The sequence below is a fragment of the Artemia sp. Qi Xiang Cuo genome, chromosome 18 (genome assembly GCF_049724085.1).
Source record: "Artemia sp. Qi Xiang Cuo chromosome 18, ASM4972408v1, whole genome shotgun sequence".
Taxonomy (NCBI): Eukaryota; Metazoa; Arthropoda; class Branchiopoda; order Anostraca; family Artemiidae; genus Artemia; species Artemia sp. Qi Xiang Cuo.
In genome coordinates this window covers 53,355,426-53,369,878 of record NC_142811.1, presented here as the reverse complement: position 1 = coordinate 53,369,878, position 14,453 = coordinate 53,355,426, and the positions used below count along the sequence as shown (strand labels likewise).

The following is a 14,453-nucleotide window of genomic DNA, read 5'->3' as shown; positions in this document are numbered from 1 at the left end:
TATTTCACCTGTACGCAAAGAGGCCACGCTTTTTCTTTCTTTTTTTAAAATCGTTTTCATTTTTTTTTCTCAATAGTCTTTATATTCCACCTCCGTGGTTCCTACACAGAGTAGTTATTGTGTGCTTTATTTTTCTGTGACTTTGTGAGGTATTGTGTGGTCTGAGTTTCTTTTTATTGTATTTTTTATATTTGGATTAGCGTATTAAAGTAAGTAATCGTAAGTAAAGTAAGTAGTCGGATTAAAGTAAGTAATCGGATTAACGACGTTACTTGACTACTAAGGTCCCTGCGTCGACCCTGCGGTTTGTTGCTACAGCAAGGTTCGATCTCTGGGTCCCATATTACCAAGCTCAGGTCAAACACACCGCGCCACTACATGACTCTTTTCATATTTAGATCTTAAATTGTCTATAATTGTCATATTTGTCAAAATTGTATATTTATCAAAATTGTCATATTTAGATCTTAATTTTCTTTTGAATATTCTTTTTTATTCTACTGGTCATAGATCCGTTGTTTTCATGATTAATTGCTTTGATAGCAAGGAGCTATACCCCCTGATATACGCTTAATAATTTTAAGGAATATTCTTGCTTTTGTATTCTTTAATTGAAGCCTTTTTTATTACGACAAAGTTCAGGGCTCTAGGCCACTAGAAAATTAGGGCCTGAAATACCTAATTCGATATTAGAATAAATTTATATTGCTGTACAGGCACTTATGTTTTAAAAAAATACATTCTTTTACTCCGATAATAAAGTAGATGAAGTTGTAGCATCCTTCAATATAAGCAAATCATTCTTTTATATAGCTAAAAGGCTTTGAATTAAAACGGAAGTTCGCTTTGAAGAAACAAAAAGTGCCACAAATATAGCGCGATAAATAGTGCCAGAACAAAGACGCATGCACACGATTTGAAGTACTTTTTTTAAGCTTAGTCAGTTTTCTTTTTCGTAGTGAAAATTTGCTGCGCTGCCACATAGACAGAATCTATGCTTCTTTATTCTTCTTTCTTTTTATTTGTAAGGAGGATAAAAGCAGCTAGCGTCCCGTTATTAGGATACAAGCCTTTAACCCCCCCCCCCCCCCCCGTATGCCCAAACACTTACCTTTTACAGGATCAACAACAGAAACAGCAAAATATTTTCCATCACCACGCCACGTTACTCGTGGAAGTCTGTCATCCCAATCAGTTAGCGAATGATGAACTTGGACCTTGACATCTCGAGCTTGTTTCCCCACTGACCCGTGAAACTGCGTTTCTTTCTTCCCCCAACCAACTGTAACAGGTGCACCTAGGAAACAAAAATCATGATTCATCCATGAATACCAGAATTGTCGAAGAGTTAATTCATCCAAGTTGGAGAAGGACATGAAAGAAGACAAAAGATGAAAGAAGAAGACCTAACCAATCCTACTATTCCTCGATGCAGCACAGGATGCAGCATCTAACTCCCGTCACGTCGAAAGTGTAAGCCGCTGCACCCTCCTTGGGAATGGTCTCCTGAGAGACCCCTGAAGACGTGGAACACACATGTTGGTTACTTTAAAAGGAAGTTAAAGACAACTATAATCAGAACACCTTGGTAAATATTTAACTGTGGCATATTGGGCCCAAAAATACGTGGAAGATCTTTCTTTACTCTTTAGCGTGGAAGAATCTCTTTACCGTGACCTTGAATGGATCACGATGCGTAGCTTCACGACCGTTACCTGGATTTATTTTCCAAACACACTAAAAAGTTTCTAATAATAAACGATACAGGAGTTGCCAGATTTCCTAGTCAACATCCTCAGAGCCTCTTATTCCACAACTGTGAAAATCACTATTTGTAGAAAATTTGCAAATGAAGAAAATAGTATATTATTAATACGTTTATAAAAAAAAATTAATTTGGCAATCTCTTGTCTTAGCAATACAAGGCTTTTTTTATCCAGAAATTGACGCATTGTTAACCTTCTTATGAAAAGAAGTTTTATATAAGCTAAAAGTTTTTAAGTTAAAATAATACGAGTTAAAAACTTTTATACAAATTTAGAAGTCTTTTCTAAGTTGATTGCCCACATTGAATAACCATAACACAGGGAAAAAATATGGTTTTTCGACTGTTTGAACTAACAGTAGTTTCTACAAAAAAGGTTTTGGTCCTCCTGCAAAATAAGGCAACAGTGGCTTTTATATTTTTATTTTTTATATTATATTTATTTATTTTATTTATATTATATTTTTATAGCGAAAGCTCCAAAGCTGAGAATAATTTAAGTTCCGCAAGAAAAATACTAACATAACATAATGTAGATGATGTGGTTTTAAATGTTTAACCACCTTGATAGGCAAAAAATATGCTGACAAACTGATCAGAACCTCGGAGAGAGCTTACCAATTTAAATTGCCAGATTCAAGAGCTTACCAATTTTAGAGCTTACTTTCTAATACAGAAGCTAATAATGTAAATGCCATTCATGGCCAATAATTATTAACAGTAGCTAATATAAACGCTGACTCATGACCAATAGTTATTTACACAAGCTAATGTAAACACCGATTTATATACTATAACTACTAACAACTCACTGCAGCCCCAAGCCGCCTTGGCCAACCCAGCAGCACACGCTCCTCCTCCGTCCCAGTCTATTCAAAGATTCCTTTTTACACCCTCCCAATAAGTTTCCTTAACTCTTCCTTACGACCTCCTCTCGCCCCATTAGAGAACGACCTGTTTTCTGTTTGGCCAAAAAGGACGATCTTTGGCTATCTTTCATTCTTCATCCGCAAGATGTGTCTTATCTATCTCAATCTTTCTCTCATTGTATCCCTAGAAATTCTGAATTACTGAAGCTGTACAGCTGAGATGATAATGTTTTGTTACGCTTTGACCTAGCTTACGCAAGACTCCTGTCGCAAGGTCGGAGGCGTTCGGAGTGTCACAAATTTACTCCTCGAGACCGGCTGATCTGCTGCTATACTTCCTTAGGCTGTCCCACCACATGGTCTGAGGTCTGCCTCCAAAAGCCATCAACCATGCAATACGGTGTCAATAAAATAAGTAATTCAGTGTAATACGGAGGAGGTTCTCGAACTATCTGAGGGTTCTCTGGCTAATATGAGCTAAAATGGCCCTTGGTGAGTTGATGCAAAGAGTCTATTCTTACCAACAAAATCGTTCCATCTAGGCTCTTCGATTTGACGAAGGTGCTTTATAACACAAGACGGTGGACCTATTACCAGCCTTAGTACAGAACTCCTACACCTTCTCTTTTTTTTCTCTAGGAATGAAAAAATTGAAGGAGAAATGTACCTTAAGGATGTAAGAAAGGTGAACCAAAAATGGTCGGAGGTACTAAACAGTATAACTTTTGACTAGGTTCAAGGTAGTTTCAGTCAACGGAGAAAACATTGTGACAGATACACCGTTCTTGTTTCAAGGAATCTAGCAAACGAAGTCCCAAATAGTAATTTCACCCTTGCGGCTTACAACTCCTTTTTTATGACCCCTCTGGAGGACAATATTTAGGACTTGAATCGTATTTTACGTTAGGTATTTTTTTTAACTAGTGAATATAAAATACCGGTTTGACAACTGACAAATTTGACAAATCAACCATATTTTTGATATGTTGAGGAAATTGACACGTCTGCATGGTTGGATCGACTTCTTCAACTCTAGTTACGTTGTCACAATTGTATAGTGATATTTTTTTTCTTTGTAGTGCTCCCTAATTTTCTTTTTGTACGAAGACCCGGGTTCTCGATAAATAATAATAATAGTAATACGAAGAAGGGAGCTCCAGTCTGAGTTTGACAAATCCCATGAAAATTGAAAACTGATCACCTTACGATGCCCTTCAACCCCCGTCCTCTTTAGCATGTCTTCTAATCTCCTCCTGAAATTCAGAACTGTGTGCACCTGTGCTAACCCTTATTAGATAGAAATATATATATATATATATATATATATATATATATATATATATATATATATATATATATATATATATATATATATATATATATATATAAATGTATAATAATAATAATATATTGAAAACCCGTCGTATACAATAAATGTACAATGAGCGTCATCTCTCTGCCAAGAGCGTCAAAGGGCTAGCGCGGACTCGATACACGCATCATCAGCGCCATCGGATGAATCAGATTACGATCATCAACGCCATCTAGCGCTAGGCTTTTCTTGGTATTTTTTTCAAACTTTGTAATTGCTTTTTTTTTAGAAACAGCGGTCAGACACTTATTGTTGCGCTCATTTTGCGAATTAGATTAATTATAGGCTATACATTTCGCCATATTAATACACAGAAAAAATGCCAAGACGCCAAAAGCTAAGTGGCGTAGTTGTTTTGTTGACACTAGCGCCATTTTCGACTCTTGTAAATTACCTATACTTTTTATCAGGACGGTTTCTATTATAACTAAAAGAATTTTAGGACAAGGCTTTATCAGCGATTCAAATAATAAAATGAGAATTAAATGCTACCACTTCCTCAAGAACTGCTAGATTACGCGCTGATTCAATTTTTACATTTTATAGTAAAAGGTGAAGCAAAATCAAAAAACCTTTTGAAGAAAAAAAGGAGAAGGTACCACTGGTATTCCACACGGCTCAGTAATTTTTTATCCCTCCTCATTATACAATTCAACAGTTTCAATTTCAGTCTTCACGTAGGAGCAATTTAGCCATTTCCCCAAAAAAGTTTCTTGAATTTAATCTTTTGGTGAGTTTTCACTTCCCAGAATGATTTTTTGATTTTGTTTTACATGGCTTCAGTTTTTTCTTGTTTTGAAAGTGGAAACACTGATGATGATTACGTTCTCCCTCTCTGAGATCATTCGAAAATAATCATAATGTAACAAGTTTCCTGTCGAATGCCTAATTTTTGACAAAATAACTTCTGTTATTCGTGGACATTCCTCTATTTATTTACTATATTTATTTCTCTATTATTTCATCTCCTGTTTTTATTCACCGAAAACAGCAATAATATTTGAACTAATTTATCAAGATTCGATTTTTGAATTTAGAATAGCTTTCTTGGAAGATTTTCTCATTTCTATTTTTTTATTTAAAAACTATTAAATCCTAGGCGATTACTCACCTTCTCCAAATTCTTCCATAAAAACCTCCATTTCCTTTATTAAGTCAAAATCCCTATTCATAAGAAAAAGTTTCCTTGTTTCCCTCGTAACAATGAGAAGGATTTCCATGTCTGGGCTCCACTTTGAGCAAATAATTCCCCCATCAACTGTTCCGACAACCTCTGCCTAAAAAAAAAAACAAGCTTAAGCCCATTTTAGGGAACCGTTCTAAAAACTCGAAACTGGAGATATATCATGGCCAAAAATTTCCAAATCTTTTTTATTAAATCAAAGCTCTATTCATACGAAAACGTTTCCTGGTATCTTCCATAAAGGAGGGCCTAGACGGTCAATTATTTTGATCGAAAGTTTCCGTCAATCGATTGACGCGTGCTTAAATCAACCTTCAATCGACCCTTCAGTCTCGATTAAAGCAAATCTAATACACTCCTTTTGGTCAAAATGATTGAGTCATTCAAACTTTCTATCAATCACCGTGAAGGCTTGACTCAAGCGTCAAACATGTTCCTAGACAGTCAATCATGCTTGAGTCAATCGATTGACGGAAGCTTTTGATCAAAATGATTAACCGTCTAGGGCCTCCTTAAGAAGAAACGTTTCCACTACTGGACCCCAAGTAAAACAAATAATTCATCTGTCGACATCTGTCGGCAAACGAAATCTACTCAATAAAAATAAGGCTAAAACACACATATCAAAGACACTATTGTTGTTTGTTTATACTATTGTTATACTATTGTATACTATTATACTATTGTTATACTATATATTTATACTATTGTTGTTTGGGGTTTAGCGGAAAAAAGGTACCTAGGTTAGGTTCCGTATTTAAAATATGCTTTGCTTTCATCAATATAAGTGGCTAAAGAGATATTTTATCATAAGGTCCTATACTAGGTTATAGCGGTAGCTGAAACCATGATTAGATGCTAATTAAAACTGATATATAATTACAAGTTATAATTTTGAAGATTTTTGAGTCATTTACATTAGGCCTGTTTTTTCACTCATCAATATCCTAAGATCTTATATATTTTGTCAAGAAGACGTTTAAAAGTGAAATATTTGAACTAAGATTTTATATCTTTGATCGTTTTCGTGCAAGCGTATTTCATCATTATGCTCTGATAAGCAGCGTTAGAGGAACAATGAGTAGATCATTAAAGTTCTCTCGTCATTATTCTGTATGGCAAAAAAGTGGCGGTCGTCACACGTTTTGCTAACATCAGTGAGCTGTAAGATCTTATAACAAAGACGAGTTAAAAAACGATAGTCTTTGCAGAAAGATGTAAGAACTTAGTGCTAAAAAACGGGCTTATTATTTACAAGTCATAATTTACAAGTCAGAACATTAAGATATCTCGTCATTTTAAAGACGACGAGAAAACCATACTTAGAAAAAACAGTTTATTTAGAAACTCGTAGTATTAAGAGTTTTTAAATTATTTGCTGAAAAAATTTAGATCCAGAAATAAGCATTTAGAGTTAAAACCTCACTTAAAGCTGCAACATGCGATCATTTAATTCTTCGGAAATTCCGATGCGAACAGAAATATGGGCATTCTGGTTGTATGGTTGACAATAAAAGAGAGCGCTAAGAGACGGAGCTACCCATCAAGGTATGTCTCTAAACTCTTTTCATCTTAAATAACCCTTGGAATAAACTGCATTCTATGAAAGAATCCCCACAAATACGAAACGAGGGGTTGCCAGCTATCAGGAATCACGTGCATAAGGGTCACGTGGCAAGCGTGGCGGAACTGTGCGTAGCGTTGCGGGGACTGTGCCATGAGAACGGAACTGTGCAGCACAGATGGTGATCCACGATGTACACACAGTGGCAACCCCTCGATACGAGGGATGTTTTTCTTCAACATCCAATTGGCTATGAGGGCATGACGAGTGAATGTAAAAAAGGTACTCCCGTAAAATCCAGAGCACACTCGAAAAGTGAAGACAGGTTAATCCTACTGAAATATACCAAAATATGATGAAAATATAATACTTTAGTAACAAAATTATGTAAAATACAACTTAGAATCATGGAAAGTAGGCCACCTAGAACGCATTATAGTAAATACCTAACATAACCTAACCTAACATAACCCAACCAAAATACCAACTCTTTATACTAAATATTTGATCAAAAAATAACTACAACGTAGTTTATTTCATTGAAATTAAGCTAATTGTCTCCGTGTACAGACAGCTATAAACCGATTTGTCGCTGATACAACTGATGAAACTTCTCGTGTGTGTTCTGGATTGTACGGGAGTACCTGTAAAACAATAACATTATTACCAAAAGCAGTATAGAATCAAGGTCGAAATCGCTTATATAATCGCCTTGACGACCAATTCATATTGTGTCTGTGACCAACTTATAATACCCTCTTGGTGCAATTAATGTAAAAGCGACTTGATGAGCGAATTCCAAACTGATGATTCACAAGAACCGTCACAACCACAGTATTGGTTCATTTCTTAGCTAAGTCAAATTTCGATCTCCCCTTCCGCATTGATACTGAAGACCCCCCCCCCCTTCCAGAAAAATAAACTACGTGCGCTCCAATGCGAGATCTCCTACTAGCAGAAGACAAAACTTCAGAATATCAAAGATGCAGTAACTATGCAAAGAATAATTGTCATTGTAACCTAGTTACGCAATATTTACACATACAAGTACCATTGATTTCTTTTTAATAAATTTCCCAAATCTAGTCATTCTATAGCTTATCTATCCTTCCATTTTTGAAAGTTGTCAAACAGTTCGGGGTAACCAGAGCCATTCCTAGGATTGGTCGCGTCCCAGGAAAAATTAATTACAGCCCCCCCCGCTTCCGACTCAAATATAAGAAAAATTGGATCAAAGTGAGAAATTCCCCAGCCGCAACCCCTCCCCAAGCCACGGCACCCAGGCAACTGACCCGGTTCCTAGGGAACAGCTCTGGAGCAACCCTTTCTAGTAGTTACGAAAACTCTAAGAAGTATGATAATATATGCATCAAAGAATCGACTTTAATCGTGATTAAATAAAAAAAAACAACAAGTTTTATCAACTTAAAGTAAAGAGAAATATTAAAACTTAAATGAAACAGAAAATTTGCATATATGAGAGGAGCTAGCCCTTCCTCAACCCTCTCTCTTTACGCTTAAGTCTTAAAGTTCTGTACAAGATTCTAATGTCGCTTTTTACTTTCAGATGAAAAAATTTGTCTTTTTCTATTTAATTTCTGACCGTTTTTCCAGTCATCCCAGGATATCCCCGTCCTCCCCCTTTATAACTTCCCCGGAGACTCTTCTACTTACGAAAAAGTCTCTCCGTGAAAAATACCCCCCCCCCCAAAAAAAAATGTCCTTATATGTCCCATTAACTAATATTATATGTGATCTTGTCATCCCCAAATGCATAACTATTCGACCTTTGAACCATGCTGAATCAAATGACCATCTCAAAATTTTGATCGGATGTCTTCCGAGAAAAAAGGGACGTGGGAGGGGGGCTAGCTGCCCTCTAGCATTTGTTATTAATATTTTAAACAACAAAAGTTTTGGTTCAAGGTCTAGAATGGTCTATAAATGAAACACTTACTGAAAAACACTCCCTTTCAGTAAACCGCTGTAAAGATATAGAGCTAAGAGCGGGGACTGAGAAGGTGGAAGCTGCGTTCACTTAAGAAATAACTTCTGCTCATTTTAATGTCGCTCTTTACTTCTGAGCGAATATTTTTCCGAGAAAGGTGATGTCCGAGGCGTGCTTTTGTTTGTTTGATGTTTTTTCCCCAGAGGTGATGGATATCGAACCAATGGTTCTATAGTATCGATAGGGACTCGTTTGAAAGGAAACTAAATAGTTAAGTCTTGTCCTTTTAAACTAAATAGTTAAAAAGGACAAGAGATACAGATAATGACTTTGCTATTTACCTTAAACAGTACATTTTCGGTTCAGATGTTTTAAACGGGAATTGATAAATAAAATACATGTTATTACTCATTAAGTTATTACTCTTTAACTATCAACTGCCCATTAAGTACCATTGCCGCATGATTTGTCGCATAAATGCTTTCTTTAAAGCATAATAACAACTCAGTACAAAGAGCTTTTTTTTCTTTTTAATTTTCGCTCTTAAATTTCAGTCAAAAAATGGTAATGTCGCTATTTATTTTCATTCGATTTTTTTATATATAAACTCAATATCAAAGATGACTCCGAGGATGGCTGCCAGAATCTAGAAAAGACGGACGATAATTTTTTATTTCATAAAACTTTTAATAGCTTTTCGGATTCTAACTACTGCTGATCTTCCTTCATCCTATTCATACAATCACCAGGTTATACCTATGGTCACAGCCAACGGGCATTCAATAAATCATGAACGTATTTATAGACAATAAAGTATATTACAATTATTGTTTTGACAAAAATCAGTACATGGACAATTTTATGATTATTTTAATTACCATCTACAGGAATTATCAAAGATGACTCAGAATAATGATGTCATATTAGATTTGTTGCAGCCAAAATACAAATATGGATTTTCGAGGACATCACCTCTGAACTCAATGAAAATATTCACAAAATCTCAGTTTTTAAATTGTTATTCTCCAGTCACCTCGGGAAACTTATCAATTAGCCAAAATTTAGCGAGCAGTTATATTCAGGTTTGATATTTTCTTTTTAAACAAGGGTTTATAAATTAGTTGGATCTTGTTTTTTAATAGGTCAAATATGGCTAATTGGAATGCACATAGCAAAACACACTCTGCAAAGGAATTAACAAACATGTAGTCGAGGGCCTACACACTTTCTTGCTTTATAAAAAATTAAATATAAAAAAAAGTTTTTTTCAACTGAAAGTAAGCAGCAATATCAAACCTTAAAACAAACATAAATTATTACGTATATGGGGGGGGGGGTTGCCCTCTCCTCAATACCTCGCTCTTTACGCATTTTTTTAGAACTTTTAAAAAGGCTTATTATTCTAATTAAACGGCGTTTGTGTTTCAGTAGTCGTTCCTGAATTGGGACAAAAAGTCAAACTTTAGCGTAAAGAGCGAGGTATTGAGGAGAAGAGCCGTCACCAGCGAAAACACAGTATAAAACAAATAAAAAGGAAACAAACTTACTCAAACATCAAATCGATAAAACAAATTTTTGATCTAATATCATATTTTTTTAATGAGTCTAGGCTTCCTCATCTTACATAGGTTCAGCCAAGACTTTTTTTTCTTGTGATTTTTTAGTAAGTTTTTTTTTTTTTTTTATTGTATTTCGCTGATGGCGGCAGTAGAGAGGGAGGTGCTACTCGTGTCCCTCACCCCTGCTGCCATCTACAATTAAGTTTAATGCTGACGGGACATAATTTATTCAAGGATTATCGATCGAGTCTAATGGGGGTGTGTGTCAAGGTCAATCGATCTGTTGTTGTTTGGCCACGTGCGAATGACATGAGGGGTGATTTACATAATGCTGACGGCACATAATTTATTCAAGGATTATCGATCGAGTCTAATGGAGGTGTGTCAAGGTCAATCGATCTGTTGTTGTTTGGCCACGTGCGAATGACATGAGGGGTGATTTACATAATCGATGGGGGAATTATTGATTCACGAAGGGGAAATTAAGAAACATTAAGGCTTCTTTAATCTTAGGTCTGTGGGATAAACGTTCTTTAGGTCAGAGAGAAAAATTAATATTCTATTTTTAAACTGATTCACGAAGGGGAGAATTAAGAAACATTAAGGCTTCTTTAATCTTAGGTCTGTGGGATAAACGTTCTTTAGGTCAGAGAGAAAAATTAATATTCTATTTTTAAATAGGGCTTCATCGATCTTTAGTGTCAGGAATTAGAAATGACATCACTTGTTATCTTGGAATTATGCGGGAGTCTAAAGAGATAGAAATTCTATTTTTAAATACGGCTTCACGGAGCTTTAAGTCGGAGAGGTAAATTGATATTCTAACGAAACCATAATAGTTTAGCTAGGAAAATTTATGAGATGAAGAGATTAACGTAGGAAAGGGTTTCCTAGAAATTTGAAATGCATGAGCGCAGAGATGCTAAACAAAGGGAACACACAGAAATTACTTTTAGGGATTATTTGGGCTAAACGGTTTTAGACAGCTTATGGAATTATTTCGGCGAAACCGTTAGAGACGTTTTAAAAGATGATTTTAAAAAGGGTTTTAGAAGAGGTTTTGAGTGTGGTCGTTATAGTAAACAAGTTCTATTTGAACAGTGTCGTGAGGTCCTCTACCCAACCCCAAAGGGCCCCGATCGCCCTACCCCGATCCAAAGGGTTCCAATCCCCATACCCCAATCCAGAAGGAACCCCCGGTCCCGAAAGGTTCCCAGGGCTCCCACCGGCCCCCAGACCCTCAAAGGCCCACCCCGGGCCCCCCAAAGGCACATCGAGCTCCCAAAAGACCAACGGGGTCCCAAAGGCCCTACACCGGTCCCCAAATGTCCCCCAGCCCCCCAACTGCCCCCCGGACCCCCAAAGGCCCTCCCTGTGCCCCAAAGACCCTCCCCCGGCCCCCAAAGGTCCACCCGGCTCCCAAAGGACCAATCGGTCCTCAAATGCCCCCCAGACCCCCCAAGGCCCTCCCTGTGCCCCAAAGGCCCACCCCCGGTCCCCAAAGATCCCCCGGGCCAGAGAAGCGCCGCCGGGATGCGCCGTGGGCCAGGAAAGTGCCGCAGGATGTGCCGCAGGGATGCGCCGCGGGTCAGGAAAGCGCCATAGGGGATGCGCCGCAGGGAGGTTAGGTTAGGTACCTATGATTTGGGATGGGTGGATTGCTACTTTTGACTTTTCTGAGCTGGATTTCATAGCCTATCATAGGTTTTTGTTGTCTGAAACCTATAGTTTGGGATGACTAGTTTGCTATTTTTGACTTTTATGAGCTAGGTTTCTTAGCCGTTCATAGGTGAGTGTTGAATGAAACATATGATTTGTGATTTGTAATTTGATATTTCCTACTTTTAATAAACGGATATTTTAGTCTTTCATAGGTGTGTGTTGTCTGAAACCTATGATTTGGGATGGGTGGATTGCTACTTTTGACTTTTCTGAGCTGGATTTCTTAGCCTATCATAGGTTTTTGTTGACTGAAACCTATAGTTTGGGATGACTAGTTTGCTATTTTTGACTTTTCTGAGTTAGGTTTCTTAGCCGTTCATAGGTGAGTGTTGTCTGAAACCTATGATTTGGGATATGTAATTTGCTATTTCCGACTTTTCATAACCGGATTTCTTAGTCTTTCGTAGGTGTGTGGTGTCTGAAACCTATGATTTGGGATGGGTGTGTCGCTATTTTTTTACTTTTCTGAGCTGGATTTCTTAGCCATTCGTAGGTGTGTGTTGACCGAAACGTATGATTTGGAATGGTTAATTTGCTATTTTTGACTTTTCTGAGCTAGATTTCTTAGCCTATCATATGTGTGTCCTTTCAGAAAATTATGATTTGGGAGGTGTAGTTTGCTTTTTGGACTTTTCAGAGCTAGGATTCTTAGTCACTCATAGGTGTTTGTTGTCTGAAACTTCGAGTTTGGGATGAGTAGATGGCTATATCACACTTTTCTGAGCTAAGGTTTCTTAGTATTTCCGAGGTGAATGGTGTCAGAAACTTATGATTTGGGATATGTAAATTACTATTTCGGGCTTTTCTGAGTTAGATTTCTTAGTCTTTCGTAGGTGTGTGGTGTCTGAAACCTATGATTTGGGATGTGTAGGTTGCTATTTTTGGCTTTTCTGAGTTGGATTTCTTAGCCTTTCATAGGTATGTGTTGTCAGAACAGTATGATTTGGGATGTGTAGTTTGCTATTTCAGGCTTTTCTGAGCTAAGGTTTTCTAGTATTTCGTAGGTGAATGTTGTCTGAAACCAATAGTTTGGGATGTGTAGTTTGCGATTTTTGACTTTTCTGAGCTAGGTTTCTTAGTCTTTAGTTGGTGTGTGTTGACTGAAACCTATGATTTGGGATATGTAGTTTGCTATTTTTGACTTTTCTGAGCTGGATTTCTTAGTCTTTTCATAGGTGTATGTTGTCTGAAATCTTTGATTTGGGATGGGTGGATTACTACTTATGAATTTTCTGATCTGGTTTTCTTATCCTTTAGTAGGTGTTATTTGTCTGAAACCAATAGTTTGGGATGAGTCTTTAGCGATTTTTGAGTTTTATGAGCTAGTTTTCTTAGACGTTCATATGTGAGTGTTGTCTGAAACCTATGATTTGGGATATGTAATTTGCTATTTCTGACTTTTCATAACCGGATTTCTTAGTCTTTCGTAGGTGTGTGGTGTCTGAAACCTATGATTTGGGGGTGTGTGGGTTGCTATTTTTTGACTTTTCTGAGCAGGATTTCTTAGCCATTCGTAGGCGTGTGTTGACTGAAACCTATGATTTGGGATGGTTAATTTGCTATTTTTGACTTTTCTGAGCTAGATTTCTTAGCCTTTCATAGGTGTGGCCTTTCAGAAAATTATGATTTGGGAGGTATAGTTTGCTTTTTGGACTTTTCAGAGCTAGGATTCTTAGTCACTCATAGGTGTTTGTTCTCTGAAACTTCGAGTTTGGGATGAGTAGTTGGCTATTTCAGACTTTTCTGAGCTAAGGTTTATTAGTATTTCGTAGGTGAATGTTGTCTGAAACTTATGATTTGGGATATGTAAATTACTATTTCGGGCTTTTCTGAGTTGGATTTCTTAGTCTTTCATAGGTGTGTGATGTCTGAAACATATGATTGGGAATGTGTAGTTTGCTATTTTCGACTTTTCTGAGCTAGGTTTCTTAGCCTTTCATAGGTATGTGTTGTCAGAAAATTATGATTTGGGATGTGTAGTTTGCTATTTCAGGCTTTTCTGAGCTAAGGTTTTCTAGTATTTCGTAGGTGGATGTTGTCTGAAACCAATAGTTTGGGATGAGTAGTTTGCTATTTTTGACTTTTCTGAGCTAGATTTCTTAGTCTTTCGTTGGTGTGTGTTGACTGAAACCTATGATTTGGGATATGTAGTTTGCTACTTTTGAATTTTCTGGGCTGGATTTATTAGCCTTTCATAGTTGTGTGTTGACTGAAACCTATGATTGAGATGAGTGGTTTGCTATTTTTGTCTTTTCTGAGCTAGTTTTCTTAGCCGTTCATAGGTGTGTGTTGTCTGAAACTTATGATTTGGGATGTGTAGTTTGCTATTTGAACTTTTCAGAGCTATGATTCTTAGTCCGTCATAGGCGTTTGTTGTCTGAAACTTCTACTTTGGGATGAGTAGTTTCGCTATTTCAGGCCTTTCTGAGCTAAGGTTTCTTAGTCTTTCATAGGTGAATGATGTCTGAAAC

At 36.9% G+C, this 14,453-nt stretch overlaps 2 protein-coding genes across 3 annotated transcripts in view; one reads left to right on the top strand and one right to left on the bottom strand.

Moving 5' to 3' along the window:
• The window catches only part of Elp1 (elongator complex protein 1), a 316,851-nt gene that overhangs the window by 133,604 nt on the left and 168,794 nt on the right, over positions 1-14,453 (bottom strand). For both annotated transcript variants that reach the window (XM_089103865.1, XM_089103866.1), the window contains exons 4-5: positions 5,118-5,283; positions 1,112-1,297 (exon numbers count right to left, since the gene is read on the bottom strand). In XM_089103865.1, the coding sequence (XP_088959991.1) occupies positions 1,112-1,297; positions 5,118-5,283 (352 nt within the window). The remainder of the gene's footprint in view (positions 1-1,111; positions 1,298-5,117; positions 5,284-14,453) is intronic.
• Positions 9,733-14,453, top strand: part of LOC148941643 (rhodanese domain-containing protein CG4456-like) — a 41,403-nt gene continuing 36,682 nt past the window's right edge. Inside the window, exon 1 of the mRNA XM_089104298.1 lies at positions 9,733-9,783. The gene's annotated coding sequence lies outside the window, so the exon portion shown is untranslated. The remainder of the gene's footprint in view (positions 9,784-14,453) is intronic.